Source organism: Pelodiscus sinensis, chromosome 13, assembly GCF_049634645.1.
Source record: "Pelodiscus sinensis isolate JC-2024 chromosome 13, ASM4963464v1, whole genome shotgun sequence".
Classification (NCBI taxonomy): Eukaryota; Metazoa; Chordata; order Testudines; family Trionychidae; genus Pelodiscus; species Pelodiscus sinensis.
The window spans coordinates 24,730,907-24,755,237 of NC_134723.1; the positions used below are offsets into that span (position 1 = coordinate 24,730,907).

The following is a 24,331-nucleotide window of genomic DNA, read 5'->3' on the forward strand; positions in this document are numbered from 1 at the left end:
CGGAGCCTTCAGCCAGACCGCGAGGGGCGGTGCCCGGCCCGAGGGGAGCCAAGCCCCTCAGCTTCGCTTCCTCTCTCCCGCCCGCACCCAGCTCGCCCCCTGCCTCGGGCTGGGTTGCCGTTAGGACCCTCTCTCGAACCGGGGGGGGAGGGGGAAGGGCAGTCGCTGCCCAGCTGGGACTTACCTGGGGGCGCCCAGGTCCGGCCTGTGGCGGAGCCCGACGGGCTGCAGCGAGCGCGGCTCGGCCGGCGAGTTTCCGGGCGGGGCAGAAACTCGAAACCAGCGTGAGGGGAGGAGGTCGCGCAGCCGCTCAGGTGTCTGCGCCCGGCTCCCGCCTAGCAACGGCCCGGCCCCTCCCCCCCGGGGCACCTGGCACCGCGCTGCCGCGCCCAGCGCCCTTCGCTCTCCCGCTCCCCTCTGCCCAGCCCCAGGCACGCGCCCCGCCAAGGTATGGCGGGCGGGGGGGAAGGTGACGGGTCCGTTTCCATGCCGCGCGCGCCAACCCGCCTGGCCCCGTGCGCGCCGAAACTTGGGCACGCTGCCCCTCCCCCACAGTGCGGCGGGTGCCACTTTCCGACGCGCGCGCCGCTCGGACCCAGCCCGGAGCACCTGGCGGGCGCGGTTCGCCCGGGCTTCCCCACACTCAGCTCGGGGGGGGGGGGTTCCTCTCCGCGTGTGGTGTCATAGACGAGGAAGTTGCGTTCTCCGAGGGAAAGGAGGCTCAGTCGCTGCTCCACCTCTGGGAGATCCCTCTGCCGCTTCCTGCCTGGCCTCTCTCCTGGCAGTTGGATTATGTCCCTCGCCGCAGTTAGATCCAGGAGGGTGGTTTGTTGCCCTGGTGCTGGTACAAGTATCACACGGTCCAGGCTCCCCTTCCTGGGGAAGTTTTTCTCCTTACTAATAGAGAATGTCATTGAACACTTCCCAACGTGCGCCCTTTTATTATGAAGATGAATGGCAGAAAAAAAGACTGGCCTGAGACCATGTTAAGCTGCTGCATACTTCAAAACGGGGCCCCAGATAGCCTGGGTAAGAGAGTGAAATCTAACTCCATGCCCACGTAAAGTCCTGATTTGTGGGGAGTCAGTAGTTGCCAATAATGGACAGACTGAGAAGCAGTCGGATGTCCTTGATCAGTTTATGCGTCAAGCCAAATGTAAATAAAAATGATATATATTTGGGCTGTATCCCTCTCCTCCTACCTTCATATGCTGCTTGTCTTCTTAGCCTCAGCCCATTAAATGGGACTGTTCTAGAGTGAAGAGTTAAACTTATGCTAACTAAGAATTTGGCATTTTTGCAGCAAGTTGCAGCCTTACAGCTAAGCTGTTTGTTACAGAGACTGTCTGAACCAGGTTCTTAATAGGTCCACAGTCCTTTGAGAGAGGGCACAAGCAAGTTTTAGGGGGTCTGCCCAGCAGGATCAGCGTTAGACTTCTTGGGTCCCAGAGCAGGAAGCCTAAACCTGAGCTCTGCCCTGCAGGACTGAAGGAGCTGAAACCAAGCCCCTCTGCACTGGTGGAGGGGCTGTGTGGTTGTCAGCCAAGACATCAATGGACCATGACACGGGCATGTGCTAGTCAAAGATACCCCTCACGTCTTGACAGCAGAATTGTTGATCAGCACCAACAATACATTTCACACTGTGTAAGTAAAACAAAAATTATATTCATTTTTGCAACAATATTTACCTTTTAAAAATCGTATATGGATGTGTGTTTAACTTGTATAACTATCAATTAAATACAGCTTTTAATCTACTGGATATGCCAAAAACTTTGCTGTGGCACAGATGGGCCATGGAGTTTTTTTTATGGCATGTTGGGAGGGTGGAGGCTGAGAAACAAAAAGACTGATACTGCAGTTCTAGGATATTCTCCAGATGCCTAGTACTGGCTTGATTTAACTTTTAAGTTGTTTCTAATCCTGCCTCCTTAATTCTTACACCATTATCGGATATATTTAAACTATTTGTGTAAAAATTCCACCAAACACTGGCAAAGTGTGTTAGTCTTTCTGCTTTTTAAGATTGGGGAAAAGTTGATTGATTGGCATATGCCACTTTTACCCAGCTGTACTCAAAATGCTAGGGGGAAAAAATTAAAAAGACTTTTAATAAAACTTGGTGAAAAAATGCAGAATGTATTTTTTAAATTATTTTTGCTGATATTTCAATTTGTTGACATATTTCAGCCATACTTAAAGCTGGTCAAAAATAGCAACATTTAAAAATTGTTCATGGAAGTTTTTCATATGGCTCCTGTTCTTAATTTGGTGACAGAGCAAATCCTAAAAGCCTGTGTCCATATCTGCAAATATTGTGCCCATTTGTCAGCTCCAGAGTAGCTGTTTCATTGTTAGTATCAGTACAAACTCTAGTGTAGACAAGCATCTAGACCAATTCTGTGTCCTGGAAGATCAGAGCAGGGTTTCAGGAGGAGATGCTAAACATGTCTGAGTCCTGCCTGAACTAGCATTGAGGAACTGCACTAAATTTGCTAATGTAAACCCAGTCAAAGCAGTGGTGTAGCCAGCAGCATGGGTCAAACGGGAGGGCCCTGACTTCAGGTGGGAGGGCAATGATGGAGCCACCTTTCCCCCCTCTCCAGCTGGCCATGGGGAAGAGAGGGATAGATATACTGGCAGCAGAGGGGAGAGCATAAATATGTATGCCTTGCACTCCCCAATCAGCATTGGGGCTTTCCCAGATCTGTCCGTGGAGCACTCCTCTGGAGGAGGGGGATCAGAGGCTTGTCCTGGTCCGCTCATCTGGTGCTCCTAGCGGGGAGCAGGATTGAGGTGCAGGGGCTTGCCGTGCTCCATCCACTCTCAGAGCTCTAAGCAGGGCCGGGACGTGGGATCTTGTTTGGTATCATGGGGCTTGCCCCACTCTGGCCACCCAGTGATTTGCAGGGTCAAGTTGCTGGGATTTGCCCAGCCTAGTGCTCCCAGCGGGGAGCGGGATTGGTGCTCTGGGGCTTGCCCTGTTCTACCCATCTTATGGTCCCAGAGAGGAACAGGGTGGAGTGCTAGGGGTCGGGACAAGACTACTACATTAACTACCACCAGTAGTTACTACTACACTCTGTTACAGCAAATATAGATGAGATTTAGGAAGAAATATGAGAGCTAGGGAGAGAGAAATCTTGCTGCAGAGAGGAAGATTAATCTTTTAGTTAAGGCACCCAGAAGATCTAGGTTCAGTTCCCAGCTCTGTAACAAGCTTCTTGTGTGACCTTCAACAGTTCAGTTAATCTTTCTGTGCCTTGGTTCCCCAGCTGTTAAAATGAGGATAATACTGCCTACATCATGGGTAGGATAGAGTTATGAATGGAAGCTGCTGAGAATATACCAACAAAATGTTTTTTTAAATCTGACTGTGCCAATTGGTTGAAACTGAAATGTCTCATTGACATATATTGGTTTCAACAAGCTTTTGCCAAACCACAGACTGGATTTTGACAAAACCCTGCCTGGTTTTCTTCCAGGTCACATAGCAGGCTTCTGGGGAACTCAGGCTTTCAGAGTCCACAATTACAGGGAAGTCCTGCCAAATTGGCTGCCTTGGTACCAGGGATCTCAGAGCTTCTAGGGTTCATGGCTTCCTGACAGCCTGATCATGCACTCAGCTTTTCATCCAGGAACCCCAAGGCTTTCAAGTTCCCTGCCACAGAGTTGGGATACAGAAACTGAGTCTCTCAGTTTGAGATGAGACTCTCAGAGTTTCTAGTTTCCTTGCTTCATGGTGGAGGACTCCTCTCACTCAAGGGCTGTTGAAAATTAAGCAAAACCTTTTTTTAAAAAGTCAGAATTCCCCTGGAATGGAAATCCTGAGCTTTGAGCAGTTCTAGTCATGTGGTTGTTACATTAAAGAATTTATCAGAGATTCTTGTATAACACAGAAATGGATCCATAGTATATAACAACTGTTTCCAACCGCCGGTCCGCGGACTGCGGGCTGCCGGGCCGCAGGGGCTGCCGGAGCTGCCGCCAGCTGTTTGCAGCATCTCTACCTGCTGTTGCTGGGGTATACCCCGACCCCCTGAGCCACTGCACTGCAGCCAGCTTTCAGGGCACTGCAGCCTCGCCCTCCCACCTCGCCCCCCTTCCCACAGCACTGGCTTCCTGCTGGGGGGGCGGGGATAGAGAAAGCCCCGAGTCCCACTACATCAGGCATGTCCAAAGTCCGGCCCGCGGGCCAATTGCGGCCCGTGTTCCGGTTTAATACGGCCCCCCAGGTAATTTGGCAATATCTACCTTTTATGGCCCCCAACGAATCCATATGTATTGAGATGAATACATTGTAAAATCTCAGTTAATGTCAGTTGGTCTAAATCAGTTATAAATATATTTGGATACAACATGTATACTTGGTGTTATGTTATTTTTTGAACTTAAAAGTTGACAGACAACCTTTATTACCAATAATATGTAATGTACTTTACAATGTTCCTGACATATATTTCAGCTTCCTGGATTTTTTTTTCATCTGGCCTTCAGATATGAAAGGCAGAGTGATTTAACACCTGTTTAGATTTGTCATCCATGTGACGAAATGAAAAGTATGCCGTTTGCAATAAACTTTGCATAAAATAGTTAATTTGCATTTAATTTTAATGGTTCAAAGAATGTCAGGCAAAATGGTCGGCCCTCATTCATGTTCACTTCATCAAATCTGGTCCTCTTTGAAAAAAGTTTGGACACCCCTGCACTACATGATCTGGCTTGTGAGGAAGAAGCACTTCCCCTCCCCCTCTCCCAGATGAGGAAACAGCAGCATGCTCTTCTTCCTCATGAGTCAGATCATGTTGTGATTAATACCTGCTGATTGCTAGACCAGCCAGGGTTTAACATAAAATGTGTGTCCCTAGTATTTTAACTTTGTGCATTTAGCAGTACTTTGTGCATGACTAAATCTTCCATTTGATTTGTAAACTCCTGCAGTTGGTCTGTTTCCTTGGCTGTGGTTGTGGACTTTTCACAAGCCAACAGAGCAGTGAAACATTTTAATAGAAACAAAAATGAGATTGAAAAGCTCCCAGAAATGGTCAGGGGGACTCAGGGCAGAAACAGTATCTGAGACTGTATTTTTAAAAATTTAGATTAATTCCCACAATGTCCATGTGGTCATCTTATTAATTCAAATTGATCTCTCTTGTAGAGAGCACCAAATTGATCTCTCTTGTAGAGTTTAATTAATGGCAGTTATTAATTAAACTAAAAGAAGGAAATGCGGAGAATGTCTTGGAGGGGATAAGAACAATAGCTTGTAATAATTTGACCTTTATTCTGCAGATTATTTCTATCTGGATTCTTATACTTGATCTGTGAGGGACAGCATTTATCTATTTGTATCACTACAAGTTATTTGCATTCTACCAGTATAAGAAACATGTTTTCTTAAAATTACCATGATCCAAGTTCTCTGCCACAGATTATTTATTTTGAGCAAAATCTTATTTAACTTCCACACAGCCCTCACCAAAGTTAGTTGTGTTCATTGAGAGTTTCGAGTAAACAGTTCTCAGTAGCCTATACAGCATCTCTGAAATCCTACCCTTCTAAGTGGAGAATAATTATCACTAAATGCACTGGCCAGGCCAACATACATTTCTGGTTAATATGATTTTGATTCAAATCAGTTGAGTTAAATGGGAATCTTTGGGCTCATAGGAATGGGCTTCTCTGGATCACTTGAGTTAGTGAAGTGTTTTTCAAACTGTGCTCCGCGATGCCCCAGGGCTCCACAAGACATCTCCAGAGGCTCCGCGAGGTTGATAAACTGGAAACATCGATAGGTATAACACATACAATCAGTGGACTGCTGGGGCTCTGCATACATTTTACGCATGTAGAGGGCTCCGGAGCCCAAAACGTTTGAGAACCGCTGAGTTAGTGACATTATATCAGCTGCCTTCAGAAGACAGAATGGGCATGTCTAGATTACCCATGGCTTCCGAAAGAAGATATGCACATTTGGCACGTATTTGCATATCTTCTTCCATTCTCTTTTTCGGAAGAGTTTAAAAAAAAAGTCTAGATGGGGTTTTTCACGCGAAAACACCCTTTTTCAAAAGAACCTTGTAAACTTCATTTTTTGAGACTGACCCTTCTCCTCCTCCATTCACTCTGATGTTCACATCCATCAGATTCTCTATCAGAAACTCTTTGAAGAAATGACCCAGGTTCACATTCTGCATAATATCTGTCTGTTGAATGTTTATTTTTGGCAGCTCTTTGGGGGTGGCTTTTTCAATCACAAGTTAAATTTTTGATGATTGATGCCACATAAATATTGTTACTTATCAGATGCCCTTCTATTCTCCTATTTCCATAAGGAAGCTGGTGCCCTGGCTATACAGAAAGCTTTAGAAAGGAGCCCAAAATGCACAGGCAGCTGGTTTCTGTGGTATAATGGTTATTCCATTTATCTAACATGCAAAAAGTCCCTGCTTCAAAGCCAGCCAGAAACAAAGTTTCCCTTTCCTTCATATAATGTCCATTTGTTTTTCAATCCCAACATATTTCTACAATAATCCTTAACTTCTATGCTTTCTTCATCATTATTGTTTCCTTTGATGGGACTTTAAGAAGGGGATTAGCCTGCATGTTGAGGAAGGCTAAGATCCTCATTTGAGAGCATGGTTGCCAGCTACTTAGCCAATACGAGCATAATGCAGTTCCAAACTTTGGTTCTGCCAGCCAGCAGTTCCCCCTCTTCCATTTGTTTTCAGCTCACTACAAACCGTCTTACACGTGAGGATGACTGTGTATGAAAATTAGCTGTGGTATAGAATGTCTGTAAGGGGTTGAAAGAGATGTGCCACCTTGGCCTCCATGAGTGAGGCGTGAAACATTTAAGAAAATGAGGGTTGAGAGATCATGTCCATCACCACCATCAGGATGTCCAGGTGCTCCAGGGCCATGTTTAGGCATTTGAAACACATGCGATTGCACTGGGCTCCTGGAAATTTGGAGCACCAAATTTTTGGGTGTCCTTGTGAAGCTACTTCTGCTTAAGGGGCAGCAGCTGCATCAGGGTGCAACACACACATGGTGGCACAACAACATGCAACATAAAAGCCCTTCAGCTCAAGCCATAGGGCTGCTTTGGGATTAGACCTCTCCCCTGCCAGCACAGCCTCATGCAAAGACAGGCAGGGAACAGCCTGGGCACCTAACCTAGATTCCTTTCCAATCTCTCTCTCTTGCCCTTTTCCTCCCTCCCCCCCCCCCCCCCCGCAACTTTGTGTGCTTGTGACAGGCTCCTTTCCCTGCCTCTTTCTTGTGCATGGGGGCTCAGCCGGCTCCTTGCTATTGAGCACCTACAGCTCTCTTGTTGATCCATATCTTGTGGGAATGTTCAACAAAATAATCATTTGGGTATCAACTTTGATATTTCATCACAAAGGAACCCAAATTTCCATCCAATCCCACACTGCAAGAATGTAAACAAGAGTTAAATAAAAATTATTCCCACAAGTGAGAAGTGGAGGTTGTCCCAGGAAATTACAATTAGGTGGCTTGGGAATCTTCCTTTACTGGAAAGGGGGAAAAAAACTACCGATAAGAGCCCATATGAATGAATTAATCATATCAACAATGTCTACAAAGTCATGCATCTGTGGATCAGATTTCTTCTTTGTCTAGTGCTTCATCTTTGTTCTTTTTGTTTCATTATTGCCGATTTGCAACAAAATAGCTCTACGTACAATACTTACAGTTTCTGTGAAATGCAGTCACTTCTGGGGAAGAGAAATAATTTAAGCCCTGTTGCTTGAGACACTTAAAAGTAGAGTAGATAAAACACTAGAAAGATTAACAGAAAATCATCTTGTTTTGGCCATAGTTGAGTACAATACATTTTCCATCTCTAACTTCTATTATGCTTTTTATTGTTAATATAATATTACATTACTTATTAATAATGCTGGAGCATTTGGGCTGATAGGTCTTTAAAGTGTTTTCATTAGAAGTAAACTGATTGATCCTCTGTGTATAGAGAAAGGTATGTGTTGTTAGATAAATGACATCTGGCTTCTCTCAGCAGAGGAACACATCTGACTTTTCTCAGTGGAGGAGGATACCATAATATTTTCTGCAATCACTCATACACTTCATTATAAAAACTGAGGCATATCAAATGAATAGCTTGCACTCGATTCTTCCTTCGCTTACTCTAATTAATAAAGTTGGTGTCTGTTTTGTAATTTTTAAGTGATTCTTACTCTTCAAATGTAGCCCCTACTTATTAATGAATATTGATGAAGTATATGCGAGTTTGGATAATGATTTCAGGGGCATCAGTTTGGCCTATAATACTGCTGTTTTTACATCTTAGGACTTGATCTTATGCAGTAGTGTGCACACTTAACTTTCCTTAAAGTAAAGATGCAGTTAGCACAGTGTCATCTTCAGCATTTAGAACTAGGAATGGTAAATATCAGTTAATTGAATAGTCAATTAACCTCATGAATTTTTATCAGTTATTCGACTATTCTGTAGTCCCTGAGGGTGGGACTGGCAGCCAGTGCACTCCAGCACCACTCCCAAGGAGCCCCCTGTCACTCCATGCTGCTGCCTCTGTGGGATGCCAAGTGGGAGCTGGTCCACAAAGGGAGACCGTTTAAAAACCAGCTCCCCTCGTGAACCGGCTGCCTGTCACCCTGCACTGCTGCATCTGATACAGAGGCAGCAGCATGGGGTGGCAACAGCCCCTGTCTGGGGGAAAGGTCTGAGGCCCTGAACCCGGCACGAGCCAGAACTGAGCCAGGCTGCTTGTCTACCTTGCTCCTAATATACTTTAAATGCAGAGCCGCAGCAGAGGTAGGTCCCGGTTCTGGTGCAAGCCAAGTCTGAGCCGGGCTGTTGGCTAAAAAATTTACTGGCAGGGGGAGGAGATGCATGTAGTCTATAACATGAACCAATAAGCTTTTGCTTATTGTTTAATCAACTGCACTATTGCATCCCTATTTAGAACGGTGATTTCAAACTAAGGGTTGCGACCCAGTACTGGGTTGCGGAATGTTAAGCACTGGGTCGCTTGGCTGTAGGGTAACCAGGTGATCATCAGGGGTGATACAGCAGGCTTCCTTCCTATCCTGGCACTACAAAACCCACTGTGCTCTAGAAGCAGCCAGCAGCTGGTCCAGTTCTTAGGTGGGGCTCCCTGCACTGCCTCCACCCTGTGCCTCAGCTCTGGGGACTGGTGCCAGTGGGCGAAAGCTGTATGCAGAGCCACTTATGCATCTCTGCCTATGAACCAGACCTGCTGCTGACCACTTCCAGGGTACAGTGCAGTCTGTGGCAGGCAGGAAGCTTGCCTTAGTACCCCCTGCTGCACTGCTAACTGAGCTGGCAGAGGAAAACCCAGGCCAAAATCCTGAGCACCAACTCCCTGCCCCAGCCCTGAGCCTCTCCAAACCCAGAGCGCTCTCCTTCACTCCAAACACCTCATCTCTGTCCCACTCCAAATTATGCACCCCAGATGGGGCCTGCATCCATCTTGTAACCCACTTCCACCCCAGTCCAGAGCTTTCTCTTACACCCTGAACCTCTCTGCCCTGCCCCCCAGACTGGAACCCACATTATACTCGAAAATCCTCATTCTTTCCCACCCCAGATCCTGCACACCCAGATGGAGCACTCCCTTCCCCTGACCCCATCCTGTCCCCATCCCATAGCCCTCACTCTAGTCAAAAGATACAATTATGTTGGTTCGCAGGCATCAACAATTTTCTTCAACTGGGTCGTGAGGAAAAAAGTTTGAAAACCACTGGTTTAGAAAATAGTAGTCATTGCCTTTGTCTCGTTTCCATATGCATTAGTTGGCATTAACTTTGTTTAAACCAAATTCAAGGAATGTAATCTGTGTGGAGTGCTACTGTTATTATCAGATATTGATTATTATTAGTTAATTCACAGGGCTTGTGGAAGTTATGGTGTGAGTGGGTCAATGGGAAAGTCCTGCTTCAGTGAGATGATAAGCACCACTTCTGCTCAGCAGGGTCAACAGCCACCATGGTCCTGAGGACAAGGTGTGTGTGTTGGGAGGAGGACAGCTCCACACCCCAAGAAGGGGCAGAGCCTAGAGCAGAAAGGGCAGCACCAAGGACAGCCATTAGCACTTCCCAGAACATGGTGCTGGGCCCTTCCCTTTAGCCCTCAGAGCCACATGGAGTGCTCAACATGGCACTCCAGTGGCAATTTAAAGGGGTCTGGGGCTCTAGCAACCACTGCTGCCACAGTAGCAGCGGCGATGGCCGAGAATGCAGGGCCATTATGAAGGGGATGGTTTGATGAGATAACATGATCTCGGTAACTAATTGACGATTCATTATCAGTGGTAAATAGGTCAATGGAGGGATGATAGGAGTTACTATAGAGAACTTTCTGGGTGTCTGGCTGGTGAGTCTTGCCCACATGCTCAGGGTTTAGCTGATCGCCATATTTGGGGTCGGGAAGGAATTTTCCTCCAGGGTAGATTGGCAGAGGCCCTGGAGGTTTTTCGCCTTCCTCTGTAGCATGGGGTACAGAACACAGCTGAAGGATTCTCTGCATCTTGGGGTCTTCAAAGTATTTGAAGGCTTCAATATCTGAGATATAGGTGAGAGGATTATTCTAGGAGGGGGTGGGTAAGATTCTGTGGCCTGCACTGTGCAGGGGGTCAGACTAGATGATCATAATGGTCCCTTCTGACCTTAAAGTCTATGGCTGTGTCTACACTGGCCTCCTTTTTGGAAAAGGGATGCTAATGTAGCACTTTGGAATAGGCAAGTAGGAATAAGAGATCCTCTGGAAAAGGCTTTATTTTCCAGAGAATCACGTCTAGACTGGCGCTTTTCTCCGGCTTATCTCCAAGCCGGAAAAAAGCGGCAGCCATGTTAATGCAAATACCGCGGGGGATATTTGAATCCCCCGCGAATTTGCCTATTCCAAAGTGCTACATTAGCATCCCTTTTCCGAAAGGGAGGCCAGTGTAGAGACAGCCTATGAGTCTATGAGCCCTTTTGAAACACCAGGCTATGGGGCAATTGTGTCTTCCCCCCATTCCCATCGGCAGGATTGCTTCTGCTAATATTGAAGGGATATTTAGTATTTCCAAAAGTTAACTGTAGATGGATAACCAAAGGCTGACCAGTCTATAAGCCTCTTCAAATTTAGTTATTTTTCTTAAGAGGCAAATATATATAGTTCTTATATGCCAGTTCCACCTGCTTTGTGCTCATTTTCTTATTGCTCTAAAGGTGAATGAGGAAATGCATACATAGCTTTCATAATTGGAAATTTATCTAAATACTTGGTGCGTGCATTCTGAATAATTGGCAAAATGATTCAAGGGGTTATATAACAGGATATATAGTATGTACATGCGGAAAGAATGTGACCCCTTGCCTTCTCTTTTCTCAATCATACAAAACGAATTGTGTTAACCTTTAAAAAAATGAGGATGGTGAGTGTATTAGACTGGAGTCCCTGAACCACTGAATGCTTTGCAGTTTTGGCTAAAATTTCTTTCTGAAACCAGCTGCTAGAACTGGCCTTAAATGTAAGCAAACAAAAGGCTAGTTTGGTTCCTGCTCTTTTTATGAACTTGTCAAATCATAGGCAGCTCTGTCTGCTTCTCTGACAGCTGGTACAGAAGGAAAGATTACCCATTCAGTGATTTCCTGCTCCTCTTGGCAATGAGGCATTCCCCCACCCTGAGGCCCTAAAAATCAGTGTCCCCTGTCCAGTTTGAGACTATACCAGCTGGCTTCATGTTCTCTTGTGGAGCAGGAATTGCAGGCACCACTATATCCAGTTTACACCGCTATATTCCACACTAACTCTGGCACCCTGAGCAATAACTATGTCAGGGCCTTTGAGTATAGATCATAGAATGATATTTCTTGTTTGTGTTCAGGTCTTGCACATGATTTCAGGATAATGATGGGCCAATTTCTACTGTAAATCTAGAGTATCCCCTTGACTTCAGTTTGTGGACTTACAGCTGCAGAATACTAGTAGATGGCCTCTGAGTGACCATAACATTAGCCACAGGATGTATGGTTTGAGTAATTTGAATTTCAGACAGATTATTTACAGAACAAAGAGTGTCTGTTTCCTGTTTGGCCACACACAATGACACTTTTTGTTAGCTAAAAAGATATTTCCAATCAGGAAACTGAACCAAGAGACTTGGTTGGTGAATAGAACAGCATCTTAGAAGAACAGCATCTTTCAAAATAGTAGTTATTTCTGACTGTAATAGAGAGTCCTCTAGCTAAACAAATGTTCCATTCTCCTAAATTGCATTGTGCAAAGATGAATCCAAGTAATTATAGTGTCACATCTTATGAAGAAAAGTTAGCCATCATCAAGAGACGATTATATTTTGATAGCTATGTAAGAAATAATTAAAGTACAAAAATGAAGATCCTAGAAGCACGAGAGATCCCAAAGCAGGATGCAAACCATTTTCCTAAGGAGGAGGCCCAGAGAGAGGTCTCCAGAAGTGCATCTGTCCCACGGTGGAGAGTATGGGATAACAGAAGGTGTTATGGGGGCATGGCTTAGCTTGGTACACAGCTCTCAGAGGGCAGAGCCAGCTACAGGCAGGGTTCCAGCCAGGGAAAAGAAGGTCAGAGATATTCCAATGTACAGTACCACTGCAATGTACAGTCTGGAAATTGTAGGAGGAGGTATGATGCAGCCTTGCTGACCCCAAATGCCCCTATTCCCTGTGGCAAGTCCTAGAATCCAGGCAGCAGTCCCCTCACATTGTTGTCCTGCTGCGTACAGGTTCAGGAAAGTGCTAGGCTGCAGCACTGGGACTTCGGCAGAGGCTCCCGCATTGAGCAAGCCTGTCTGTTACCTCCCATGTGGGTTCCTACTGTCTCAGACATAGCTTGGAGGAAAATGGCAACTGCCAGGTCTCTGTTTAGTGCTGTCCAAGGATGGGGAGGGGTGTATGGCCCCATCCCTTCTCAAAGCACTTTAAATACATAGAAAATGTATTCATTGGGATTTCTCCACTGTGCAGTGAAATACTGCTATCTCTATGGTAGGAGATAGGGGCTGATAACATTCACAAACACTCCATATCCCAACACCTTAGGACAGCAGGTGAAGAAACATCCTACTGTCCATGGACATTAAGTGGAATTGAAGTACCCACTTTCAATTTTGGCCATTTTTGCTGTGGTCTATAACTACTAAAATTGACTACCACACTTGTGGCAGGGTCATAAAAATAATTATAATAATAGCAAAAACCTGGGAAGATTTGAAAAGAAGCATAGGTGCTAGCTGCAAAGCTCATTAGGGAAAATTTTACCATGGAATCAGTCTCACCATAGGCTTGTTACACCCAGAAAATTATTCTTCAAAATACTATGTAGATTAATTGACACATTTCTGGTAAGTGTCTGGTGTCAGGACTCTTCAGCCAACAACATAAAAAGGAAAAATCATGAGGAAAACCGATCAAGTTGGTAATCATTATGTGCTGCAGCTAGATATCTAGTAAATGGGTATATATATTTACAAGATAATATAATCAAAGTTAATTCCGTAACATCTCTTGAGAGACAGCAGAGGAATTAGAGGTATAGTCATTGAGGGTGTGTCTAGACTACAGGGTTTTTTCAAAAAAAAGTGGCCTTTTTTAAAAAAAACTTCCCCTGCATCTAGACTGCTGCTGCATTCTTTTGAAAGTAAATCGAATGAATGCGACAGTTTTTTTGACTGCGGAAAACCTCGTTTTATGAGGAAGAATGCCTTTTTTCGAAAGTGCTCTTTCAAAAAAAGACGCTATGTAATGCAAACTGTGATTTTTTTGAAAGAGAGCATCCAGACTGCCTGGGTGCTCTCTTTCGAAAAAGCAGCTTGCTTTTTTGAAAGTACTGGTTGTAGTCTAGACACTCTTTTTCAAAAGAGGCTTTTTTGAAGGTATCGTTTGAAAAAGCCTCTTTTGAAAGAGGCTTGCAGTCTAGACGTAGCCTGAAAGTCCATTTACATCATGAGAAGTGATGCTCTGAAAATGTCATTGTGTGTTTCAGTGTTACTTGCTTCTCACTGACTCCAGATCAAATTTGTTCCATTTCCAAGTCAAAAGTTTAATTTTGCCAACATCCAGTTATAAAAGACCAGCAAACTCTCTCAGGAGAGATGGAACCTCTTGCAACTTCAGTAGAGATACAGGGAAAGAATGGTGTTGTGGCTAAGACACAAGAGTGACAAGAAATTAAGGTTCCATTCCCTGCTCTGACATTGATGCATTGCATGATCTTGGACAAAGCCATTTGTGTCCCAGATTCTATAAAACGGGGGTGATGATACTCTGCTACTTGATTGGACTGCTATGGTGTTACCATTTGCAAAGCACTTTGAGATTCTTCGATGGGGCATATGGTTATGGTGGCCATATTTTCTGAATAAAAAATGGGGACACATTAGCCTCACGCCTGGTACTTCCAAGGTCAAAATAGACACATGAATGGAAGTAAAGGGTGTCATGTGACCCACCCACCCTTAAGAACTCCTCCCACCATCCTCTACCAATAGGGATGTGTTTGGGCCCCATAGGACTCCCCCATGCAACTATACTGCAATTGCATTAACCCAGCCCAAGATCTAGGGTACTATGACATTTCTACTTGCTAGTTTTCAAAACAAGTGAATGCATATTTATCCAACTAGGGAGTCGAGGCAATGGTGTTTGACTTATTGACCCCTAATAAAGTAGGGATGTAAAATCCTGTTTAATCAGTTAACTGGTTAAATGTTATGGTGCTGTGGGCAGGGACCTGCTGCAGCCCAGCCAGGCCTGTTGTGCCTCAAGTTGCTTGGGCAAGCTGGGCCCACCCCAGGCGTGGGGCTGGCCGGGCTGGGCTCACAACACTGCACCGCAGGCGGGTGAGGAGTTGCTCCAGTCTCGCTTGGCTGGAGGGCTTTCCTCCCCGTCTCCATGGTGCAGCAGGCCCAGAAGGGCTGGAGCAGCCCTTCTGAGCTGCCAGGTAACCAGTAACCAGAATGCATCGCCCAGTAAGTGTGATGTTTACCAGTTAACCACTGACATCCCTATCATAAAGAAGCAACAGTGCTTATATTTCTTATATGTATGAATTGAAGAAATTCTCTTAAATAAGTACAAACAGTGAGTTATGGATATTCTGCAAGGAGAAACAAGAAGCTAATTTTTCCATCTTACTAACTGAATAATTTATTCTGCTCCAGTTATTAAGGTTCTGCAACTAGAACTCTGCAGAAAATTTTGATACTAATACATCAACCAGAAATACTTAACACCTACCATTCTTAATGACAATATCCCTGTCTCTCACATTAAGTGTATTCTCTTAGTGCATACAATGAGACAAATCTCAAAGCCTGCACTCAGCAAAATTCCTGTACATTTTGTCCTAATATGATTACCAAGACAGCAGATGAAAGCTGATAGACATATAGCCAAATAACCTGTTCCCCTCAAAATTAAAACCCTCTCTAGGTCATGGCGTATGCTCACCAGCATCAATCATTGAAAAATAGAACCTTGGGCTGCATTTATAAGAATTATGATAATCATGCTGTTGATACTTCTTAGGAGAGAGTCCCCATGTTCTGAAGATGCTGTCCACTGGTCATTCAGAGTTGAATTCTGGTCTCTAACTTTAATTGATTTACTCCAGTTATTTTGTTGTCATTGAAAACAGAATTTTGCCCTTATTTCCAGTGTTGTTATCCTCCTTACCTAACTGCTAAATACAGCAGCTTTCAGCCTGATTATTCTTTGTTCTGTTGGTTTTTTTTAAACAAAAGCTACACTGGGCTCTGTTTATCCATCTGTCAATGACATCCGAACTGCTCAAACATTTGGGTGAACAAGAGCAGGTGATCTTTTTGTTGTCAATCTCAAAAAACATAATTGTACTAGGGTTTATAGGGGACTTTGTTAGGTGAGATTTACTTGGTATTATTACACTGATATATATTAATTTAAAAATTATGAGAAGAGTTTCTCAAAAAGACCATAACATCTCTTCTGGGTGCAACTTTATGGATGCGTGCACCCTCTTGTCACTCTCTTACAGGTATGTACACACAAAGATACACACAACACATATTTTTCTCAAGAAGTTGAAGACACTTTCCATTCAGACTCACTGACACATTCTGATAGCTGGTCTGACTACATTCCTCATCCTGCAGGAAAGTTTCATACAGTTGATGAGCAGGTTGCCAGGTTTTCTTCCCTAATCTATAGCACCACTCTGCCCTTCTCTATCCCTTTTATCTGACCACCTAAAAGTACTTTGCAGACATCAATTAATCCTCAAAGCACTCCCCTAATTATGATTTTCATTTTGCAGATTGTGAAACTGAAACACATAGCGGTCACAAGTGATTTTTGCGGCACTACATTGAAAGTTTGATATATCCAGAAATGGAACATGAAGGGGCTGACTGTGTTCTTATTTACACTGTCTGTGCGTAAATGTGCAGATTATTTTGGTACATATATAAAGGAAAAAGGATTGACTTGATTCAGCAATCTTCTTGAATTCTTCAGGGAAGAAGGCTTTCAGAAGGATCTCTGCTTATCTCAGGAACCTTTTGAAGAGTCTGTAATGCTGCAGTCTTGGTCAATTGGGGTTGAATTTACCAATCATATGATTCTAATGGTGTATATGAAGGTACACTGGGAAATAAATTTGACATCCAGACTTAAAAACAAGGCACAGGTATGTAAGAGTCATTATAGTATTTATCTGGGTCAAGGTTGTGAAACATATATTGTGAAATTCCCTCTTCCTGTAAGAGGAAATTTGTGGGACAATGAGAGGGACCACATTTCTTTTGGGATTCATGACTGACAGAGGTTGCACTTTTGTCATAACCTTGTATGGAAGAGCATTAATCCCAACACATGTTTGCCCATCCATAGGAATCCCAATAAAATAGTCTGAGGCAAGGAAGATGATGGTGTGGCAAAAAGAGGACCACTTTGTATGAGGGGCATCCAGCTATCCTCAAAGGGATTTGAAGATATGACCTTGCTCTCTTTTTCAACTGCTATATTATATAATACATTCTGCTGCTTTCTGCTGAGGATTTACTTAGAAGTTGCTTCAAAACAGCATTGAACAGCATCCTCAATAAAGCACCTCAGAACTTAGTTCTGCATCTGCGAGGTGTATACATTCTCTGTGTGACTAAGACAGTATCAGCATTTTTATACCAGTGCACCGCAGTACCTAAGACAGGCTCAGGAGAAGGACAGGCACTTGTCTTAATGTGAGTCAAATGGAGTAAAAGAGGGACTCCCCTATAATGTTTATGATGGGTTACACTTCTTGAAGGTGAGGTCTCCCTGCTTCTAGCAGCAAAACCCCAGCATAGTGGAGATACAGAATGTAGAATAACTGCAATGTCCGTTTCTCTCACTGGTCTCTTCTATAACCACCTCAATTAGTAATCAGCAACCTCTGCATATAATTCCCTCTTTTCCAGAGAAATGTTTGTCTTGCTCCTGATTCAGTTTAGGAATATTCATCTCCTATACAAACACTCTCTCCAGTCCCCTGGAGACTAAGGTCTGGTCTACACACAGTTTTTGTACCAGCATAAATATCTCAGGTAGGGCCTTTTTGTGTTTATTTAATATAGCTATCCTGGTTCAACCTCTACTATGGATGCAATGATAACAATATAAATGCACTTATACACATATACTTATTTTCCTTCTGTTATGGCAGGGGTTCCCAAACTTTTTGACACCGGGACCAGTAAATCCATTCACAAACTTTTGGGGGACTGGTAATGTTCATTTTCATATTTGCATATTCATTAATCAGATGATGAATATTCAAATAAGTTGTTTCTGGTCCTCCCAAAACCGCCAGTGCCAGCTTTAGCAAAGCTTTTGATATGGTCACCCACAATATTCTTGCCAGCAAGTTAAGGAATATGGATTGGATAAATGGACTGTGAGACAGACAGAAAGCTGGTTAGACCAGGATTTCCCAAACTTTTTACTTTAGTTGGAACCCTTTTTTTTTTCAGTACTGTTTTTTGCAGCCCAAAAATAGAAACACACAAAAAACAAACTGAGAAAATACCAGACGTTTAACATGTCTGGTACTTTCTCATTAGGTAAGTTTTTATTATTACTAGATGTATCATTTTGTAGTTTTGAACTGCCTGGCTGGTAAATGTGCTCAGGCTGCATGAGTGTGTCTACAAGCCAGACAGTTCGCAACTACTCGAGGGTGTGTGTGTGGGGGGGGAGGGGGGAACAATGGAATCCCTGGGCTGGACTAATTCGTGCTTTGCCGAGGGGGGAAGGGGGACAGCGCCCCGAGATCTGCATATGGCCACGTCAGTCCTGCTCCCCGTGGGCCAATTCACTCCTCTCCCCTCCACCCGCTGCGCCTCTGGCCATCCCCACTTCCCCCAACCCCCTCCCGGACAGCAAGTTCTCCCCCTGCTTTTCCTCCCAATCTCCCTTGGCCAGCCCCACTGCCCAAGTCCAGCCCTCCTTCCAGCAGCCGCTTCTCCCTCCCTCCCACATCTTCCCCAGCCAGCTCCATACCCCTGACCTTGTGCTCCCCGGCAGCCCTGCTTCCACCGGCCCCCCAATCTCCCCGGCCTGCCCCACCCCAATTCCCCTGTCCAGTGCTGCTTCCGGTAGCTGGCTCTCCCCTCCTCCTTCCCCTGCCACCCTCCGCTAGCTAGGACTCTGCCGGGAGCTGGATCATCTGGTTGCAGACTCCGCCCAGGCCGGCCAAGGGCTTGGGGGACTCGGTACCACACGGGCACTCCATGAGTGCAGAACACCCTGGCAACCACGCTAAGGCCCAGCAGTTTCTTACTGCGGCCCGATACCGGGCCATGACCCATATTTTGGGAAACGCTGTGTTGTGGGAATTAGTTACAGATTTGAACCTTTTTAGTCCAGCACAGTCTGGTCCGGTAACATCCATATTCTGACATGATTTTAGTTAGCCAAATGTCTACTTATCATCAGTGAGGCCAAGTTTGCCACAGCCTCATAAAGTTTGTTTACAGCCACTAGCCCTGGCTTTCACTATTCTGTGCTGTTATTTAGTTCTAATTTACCCCTAAAAGTCATCTAAGAGCCCAGTAAGCAACGGAAGTGTTGGCAATGCTTGTAGACAATATTGACCTCTTGTGGTTCAGCAAATTCTCTGGTTTAGCATCAGTCAGGTCCCGAGGATGCCAGGTTAGAGAGATTCAACCTATATATTAGTATAAGCACATTTTGGGGTTGTACTGCTTTAACAATACCAGTTTAATTAAACCAGTACAGAATCTGTGTATAAGATAGTTTAGTCTATCCTGCTGCTTTCATTATACATGGCCTAAGGCATTCAGAGTGCGTGAGTAAGAGTCAAAGATCTGTTCTTTGGAGACGACCACATAGCCCTTACCTTCAAAAAACCATTTGACATAATTTTCAGTTTGATTTTGTTTGTTTTCTTTTCCTTCCTACAGACAGCTATGTATAATGAAACACTTCAGGACAGCAAAGTCATAAGCAGCTGTGGGTTCTTTTCTTTCCACCAATTTTCTGATCTCTAAGGGTATGTCTAGACTACATCCTTCTTTCGCCAGAGGGATGTAAATTAGACATACCAAAATTGCTAATGAAGTGGGGATTTAAATCTCCCACGCGTCATTAGCATAAAAACGGCTGCCACTTTTTGTCGCCATGGAGCTTTGGCGACGAAAAGTGGCAGTCTAGCCATGGTTCTGTTGCTCACTAAAGCCTTTGGTGACAGATCCCTTATGCCTCGTAAAACAGCAGCCATTTTTATGCTAATGAAGCCCGGGAGATTTAAATCCCCACTTAATTAGCAATTTCGGTATGTCTCATTTACATCACTCTGGCGACAGAGGGATGTAGTATAGAAATACCCTAAAAGTCCATTATATTTTTCTGTTAATTATGAAGTCAGAAAAGCAGAGGGTATGTCTAGACTACATAGTTTTTTAAAAAAACTTCATCTGCGTCTAGACTGAAATTGCGTTCTTTTGAAATTAAATCGTAAGAATGTGGCAATTTTGTTGATATTGTTAAACCCCATTTTACAAAGAACAACACCTTTTTTGAAAGAGCTCTTTCAAAAAAAAGCGTGTGTGGACGTGGGAGGCAGTTCTTTTGAAAAAAGAGGCCTCCAGGAAAAACCCTTGTGGACAATCCGTCTACACTAATCACTGCTCTATAGTTCCTGTCTCCAGCCAGGACTTAAAGGCACAGGCATCTGGGTAAGCCACTGTGGCAGGAAGCCAGCTTCAGGGAAGCACACTGATTGCGCAGCTCTCCCTGCCACACCAGCCATCAGATATGGCACAACCACTAGGCTCCGGAGGTCACCCTACCCTTCCAGGGAGCTGTCTCAGGGGTCCCAGGACCCCCCCGGGGCAAGAAATGCAGTGCACCTTCCTGGTCAGGGGCTGAGATCCAGGCCCTCCTGGAGCTCTGGACTGAGGAGGAGTCTCTCCAGGACCTTCAGTCATGGCGCCAAAACACAGACACATATGGATGGATGGCCAAAGCTCTGGCCACAGAGGCCACCACCCTCGCACCCTTGACCAAATCCAGACAAAGGTAAAGGAGCTGTGGCAGAGCTATGCTCAGGCCTGTGAGGCCAGCTTCTGCTCCGGGGCAGCACAATTATCTTGCCCATACTACAAGGAGCTCCAGCAGATCCTGGATGGTGGTGGTGAACCACAATCTCCATGTGGAGTCGGGGTTAGAGACACCTGTGGTCACCCAGCCGGTGATCCAAGAGGGGGCGGACACAAGTGGAGTCATCACCCACAGCCTGGAGCCAGTCCCCCAGGCCCAGGACACCTCCCGGGCTTCATCTGATGGCAGGGAGGGAACATCAGGGGAGTGCTGTGAGGTTGGCGCACACACAGGGCAGGGGAGGCAGGTTCATGGGATGGGGCACGCTGGGCACAAGGGTGTATGCATGACCCCACACAGACTGATGAGTGTTGCACATAGCACACGGCGTGAGGCACGACCTGCTCCTGCAAACAGTGCTGCCAGGTGCAGGTGTGTGTGTGGGGGGGAGCAAGGATGGCCACCTAGGAACTCCCTCTGGCCAGACAGTTCCCTAGCCTGCTTGTCCATAGAGCGGGGGGAAACATGCAGGATGATCCTCTGGGCACCTCAGGGTCCCTGAGGCCGGGGCTGCTGGGCGGGTAACACTTGGCCTGGCTCTCAGGACATCAGCGTCACCTCTACCAAGGACAGTTGCTCACTGCTCATAGAGGAGTGTTCAGGAACACAGAGTATGTTCAGGAATGACTGACCGCCTCTCCCTTTTGTCCTCCACCACTGGGCCAGCTGTTGATGAGGGGCGAGCCACCCCAGCCGAAGCCAAGGGAGCTGCAGGCACTGGCAGGCACACCAGGACCTGATGCGCCAGCATATCTCGATCATGCAAGATCTTCAACAAACCCTTGCCCAGAAGTACCACGAGGAGGCCGAGTGGTGCAAGCGCATGTTGGGCAAGCTGGTACGGCAGGGAGACAATATTTGTGCCACGATTCAGGAGGGCATGGCCTACCTGGGTCCTGTCCCGTTGCTGCTCCCCCTGCTCCTGCCCCCTGCTCCCTCTTCCCCCCCATCGCCCCTGCCATCTCTGAGTTAGCTGCAACCCCCCCACCCCTCTTGCCCAGCCCCCTGTTCTCCCAGGCTCCACCCAACCCTGAGCCCGTTGAGGTCCCCGGATCCAAGGCAGCAGTTGCAGGCACTCTAGGCAACACTCCCAGTCCTGAGTTCCCCTCCTAGTTCCCTTCCTCCTGCCAGGTTCTGAGTCTGCCCTCCCCCCTCCAGGTTCTGAGCCCCCCTCCACCCTGGTTAATAACATTTTTTATAAGTTACAACAAAGTTTATTTTCAAATCCAAAACAGTGTCTTTATTAATTTTCCAGGGAATGGGGGAAGGGTTAGGGTTGTGTTGGGAACAGTATTGCTGGGGCAAGGTAAAAGCCCCCACTGGAGAGGACCTGGGGAGAGTTACTGGGCTCCTTCAGAGAACCTCTCCCTCAGGGCCTCCCGGATGCGCAACCCCAACTGATGGGCCTGGCAGATGGCAGCTGTCCGGGGCTGTTCAAACAGCCTCCCCTCGCCACCAGCCTCTGTCCCCCACCATGGTAGGAAGGCCTCCTCTTTGCTCTCCACCAGGTTGTGGAGCATGCAACACGCAGAGACCTCCTCAGGGATGTTGCGCTCCCCCGTGTTGAGGCAAGTCATCAGGCACTTGAACCGTCCCTTTAGATGCCCGAGTCTGGTTCAGGTGCACATTAAATTGTTCCTTGGTTGGGTCCAGGTGACCAGTGTAGGGCTTCATGAGCCATGGCTTCCGTGGGTAGGCCACATTGCCCACGATGCAAGTCGGCATCTGCAGGTCCCCAAGCACAAAGTCCTGCTGTGGGAAGAATGTTCCAACCTGCACCCTGCAGTACAGGCAAGAGTTCTTAAATATGCGGGCATCATATGCGTGGCCCGACCACCCGACACAGATGTCTATAAATTGTCCCCAGTGGTCGACAAGGGCCTGCACCATTGAGAAGTAGACTTTCCTGTTAATAAACTGGGCTGCTCGATTGGGTGGTGCATGGATTGGAATGTGTGTCCCATCGACCACTCCTCCACAGTTCAGGAATCCAAGGGCAGCAAATCCGGCCACGATGGTATCCACATCTCCGAGGCAGATGATCCTGCACAGCGGCACAGAGTTGATGGCCCTCACCACCTGCAGAAGGAGACATAGAAACACACAAAACAGAAAATGAAAGGCAGTGCTAGAGCCCCCTCTTCTCTAATGCCCCCAAAAGACCCCAGGAGGCACTCCCCAAGCAGAAGGGCTGGGTAAGGCCAGGATGCCACTCCCCCACCCCCCAGAGCTAGGCCTTGTCCCCACTCCACCTCCCCCCAATCCCTCTGCCCTTTCCTAACAGTCCCCCTCTTTTAGCCCTTGCTTCCCCCCCGCCGGACTGTCCCCCAAGAGTGCCTTACCTCCATCAAGATGGCCCAGGCCCGAACTGGTGTCCCACTGAGCAGTAGCTGTCGGGGGTGGTGAGCTTCTACACAACAATAACAACTCTCTTCTCCAGAGAGGATGGTGGGCCACCAGTGGGTGACCTGTCGGAGGGCAGGGATGAGCCAGGTACACAGCTCCATGAAGGTGACATTTCGCAAGCAGAAGTTGCTGAGCCACTGCTGGTCGTCCCACCACTCCAGGCCCAGGCAGTCCCACCAGTCAGAACTGGTGTCCAGCCTCCAAATTCGCCTCTCCAACATGAAGTTCGGGGGCAAGGCCAGTACTCCTATTTCCAGGGTGAAGGTCTGAAGGCCGGGCTCTGAGTTGAGCTGGGCCAGGGCTGTCCAGACAGTCCAGAAGCTGCAGCATGGCAGTGTGGGGCCATCACATGCCCATGGGCAGCTCCGAGTCCAAAAAGAAAAAAAAATGCTGTGGCATCCAAGAAAGCTAGGCAACCAGAGCACATGCTGCAACTTGAAGAGTTAGGCAAGCAAGCAGCTGTAGCAGAGAAACAGCTGTCCAGGGGGGTCCCTTTAAGTGTGTGTCTCAGCTAGACTCAGGCAGCAGCACCCGGAAGTAACTGCTGCCCATATGCCCTACTAGAAGTGGTTCCAGATTGCCTTTTTGCGACAGAGCTTCCTAGTAGTCTGGATTCTCTCTTTCGAAAAAGCGGATTACTTTTTTGATCCGCTTTTGTAGTCTGGACACAATCTTTCAAAAGAAACTTGCAGTCTAGATGTACCCAGAAAGTAGGATTGCCAGATGGTTTCAACAAAAATACCAGACACATTGACATTACATCACAATCTACATTACATCTTATTTAGAAAATACCAGACATTTATATTTTCTCATTTATATTTTCTCAATTTGTTTCCTGAACAGAACGCTCAAAAGCTGGACTGTCCGGTTCAAAACCGGACACCTGGCAACCCTACCAGAAAGTTTGCTTACCCTCTTGAGCCACATCAGCTCAGTTTCATCAGCTCAGTAGAAATTCAAAGTAATGGCGGCCTCTGCTGGAATTCTCAAGAATTAAACTCCTGTCCTACTTGTAATGCACATTCCAATAGCACATATCTGAGTCTTCCTTTTGCCCATATAAAAATATTTATTTATCTTGGAAATTCATTCCATCAGTAACATTTTTGTATTTCTTTTATTTTTTCAGGCATTAATTATGGCAAAGAGATCACCTTTTCAGCAAGAGATCTGATGACAATATATCTCTTCATTATAATGTACAAATTAAAATGTTTTAAAAAAGCA

General features: G+C 46.1%; 2 protein-coding genes and 1 long non-coding RNA gene across 13 annotated transcripts in view; 1 reads left to right on the top strand and 2 right to left on the bottom strand.

Moving 5' to 3' along the window:
- LOC102448049 (ligand of Numb protein X 2-like) overlaps positions 1-1,014 on the bottom strand; it is a 54,222-nt gene extending 53,208 nt beyond the window's left edge. For 3 of the 9 annotated variants that reach the window (XM_075940859.1, XM_075940866.1, XM_075940858.1), the window contains exon 1: positions 185-324. The gene's annotated coding sequence lies outside the window, so the exon portion shown is untranslated. Of the gene's footprint in view, positions 1-184; positions 325-609 lie in introns of those variants that run through there. The other 6 variants (XM_075940864.1, XM_075940861.1, XM_075940862.1 and 3 more) reach the window with 4 other exon arrangements.
- LOC106732890 (uncharacterized) lies at positions 325-24,331 on the top strand. Of its 3 annotated transcripts, none has more exons than XR_012906899.1 (5): positions 325-448; positions 1,484-1,647; positions 16,353-16,724; positions 21,362-21,533; positions 24,234-24,331. It is a non-coding gene; the product is annotated as an uncharacterized LOC106732890 (long non-coding RNA). The 3 variants fall into 3 exon arrangements; XR_012906898.1 differs by lacking the exon at positions 24,234-24,331 and adding an exon at positions 23,136-23,270; XR_012906900.1 differs by lacking the exon at positions 21,362-21,533.
- On the bottom strand, positions 21,670-23,322 carry LOC142831228 (uncharacterized). Its single transcript, XM_075940867.1, has 2 exons — positions 23,038-23,322; positions 21,670-22,774 (listed from the first exon to the last, which is right to left on the bottom strand). The coding sequence occupies exons 1-2, from the start codon at positions 23,320-23,322 to the stop codon at positions 22,235-22,237; spliced, it is 825 nt and encodes a 274-aa protein (XP_075796982.1). The 3' UTR covers positions 21,670-22,234.

Excerpts from the sequence above, each read along its gene's own strand:
- LOC142831228 (XM_075940867.1), bottom strand. The coding sequence starts at position 23,322 with ATGTTGGAGAGGCGAATTTGGAGGCTGGACACCAGTTCTGACTGGTGG. Across the intron at positions 22,775-23,037 it reads CCTGGGCCATCTTGATGGAG|GTGGTGAGGGCCATCAACTC; the intron begins GTAAGGCACTCT and ends CTCCTTCTGCAG.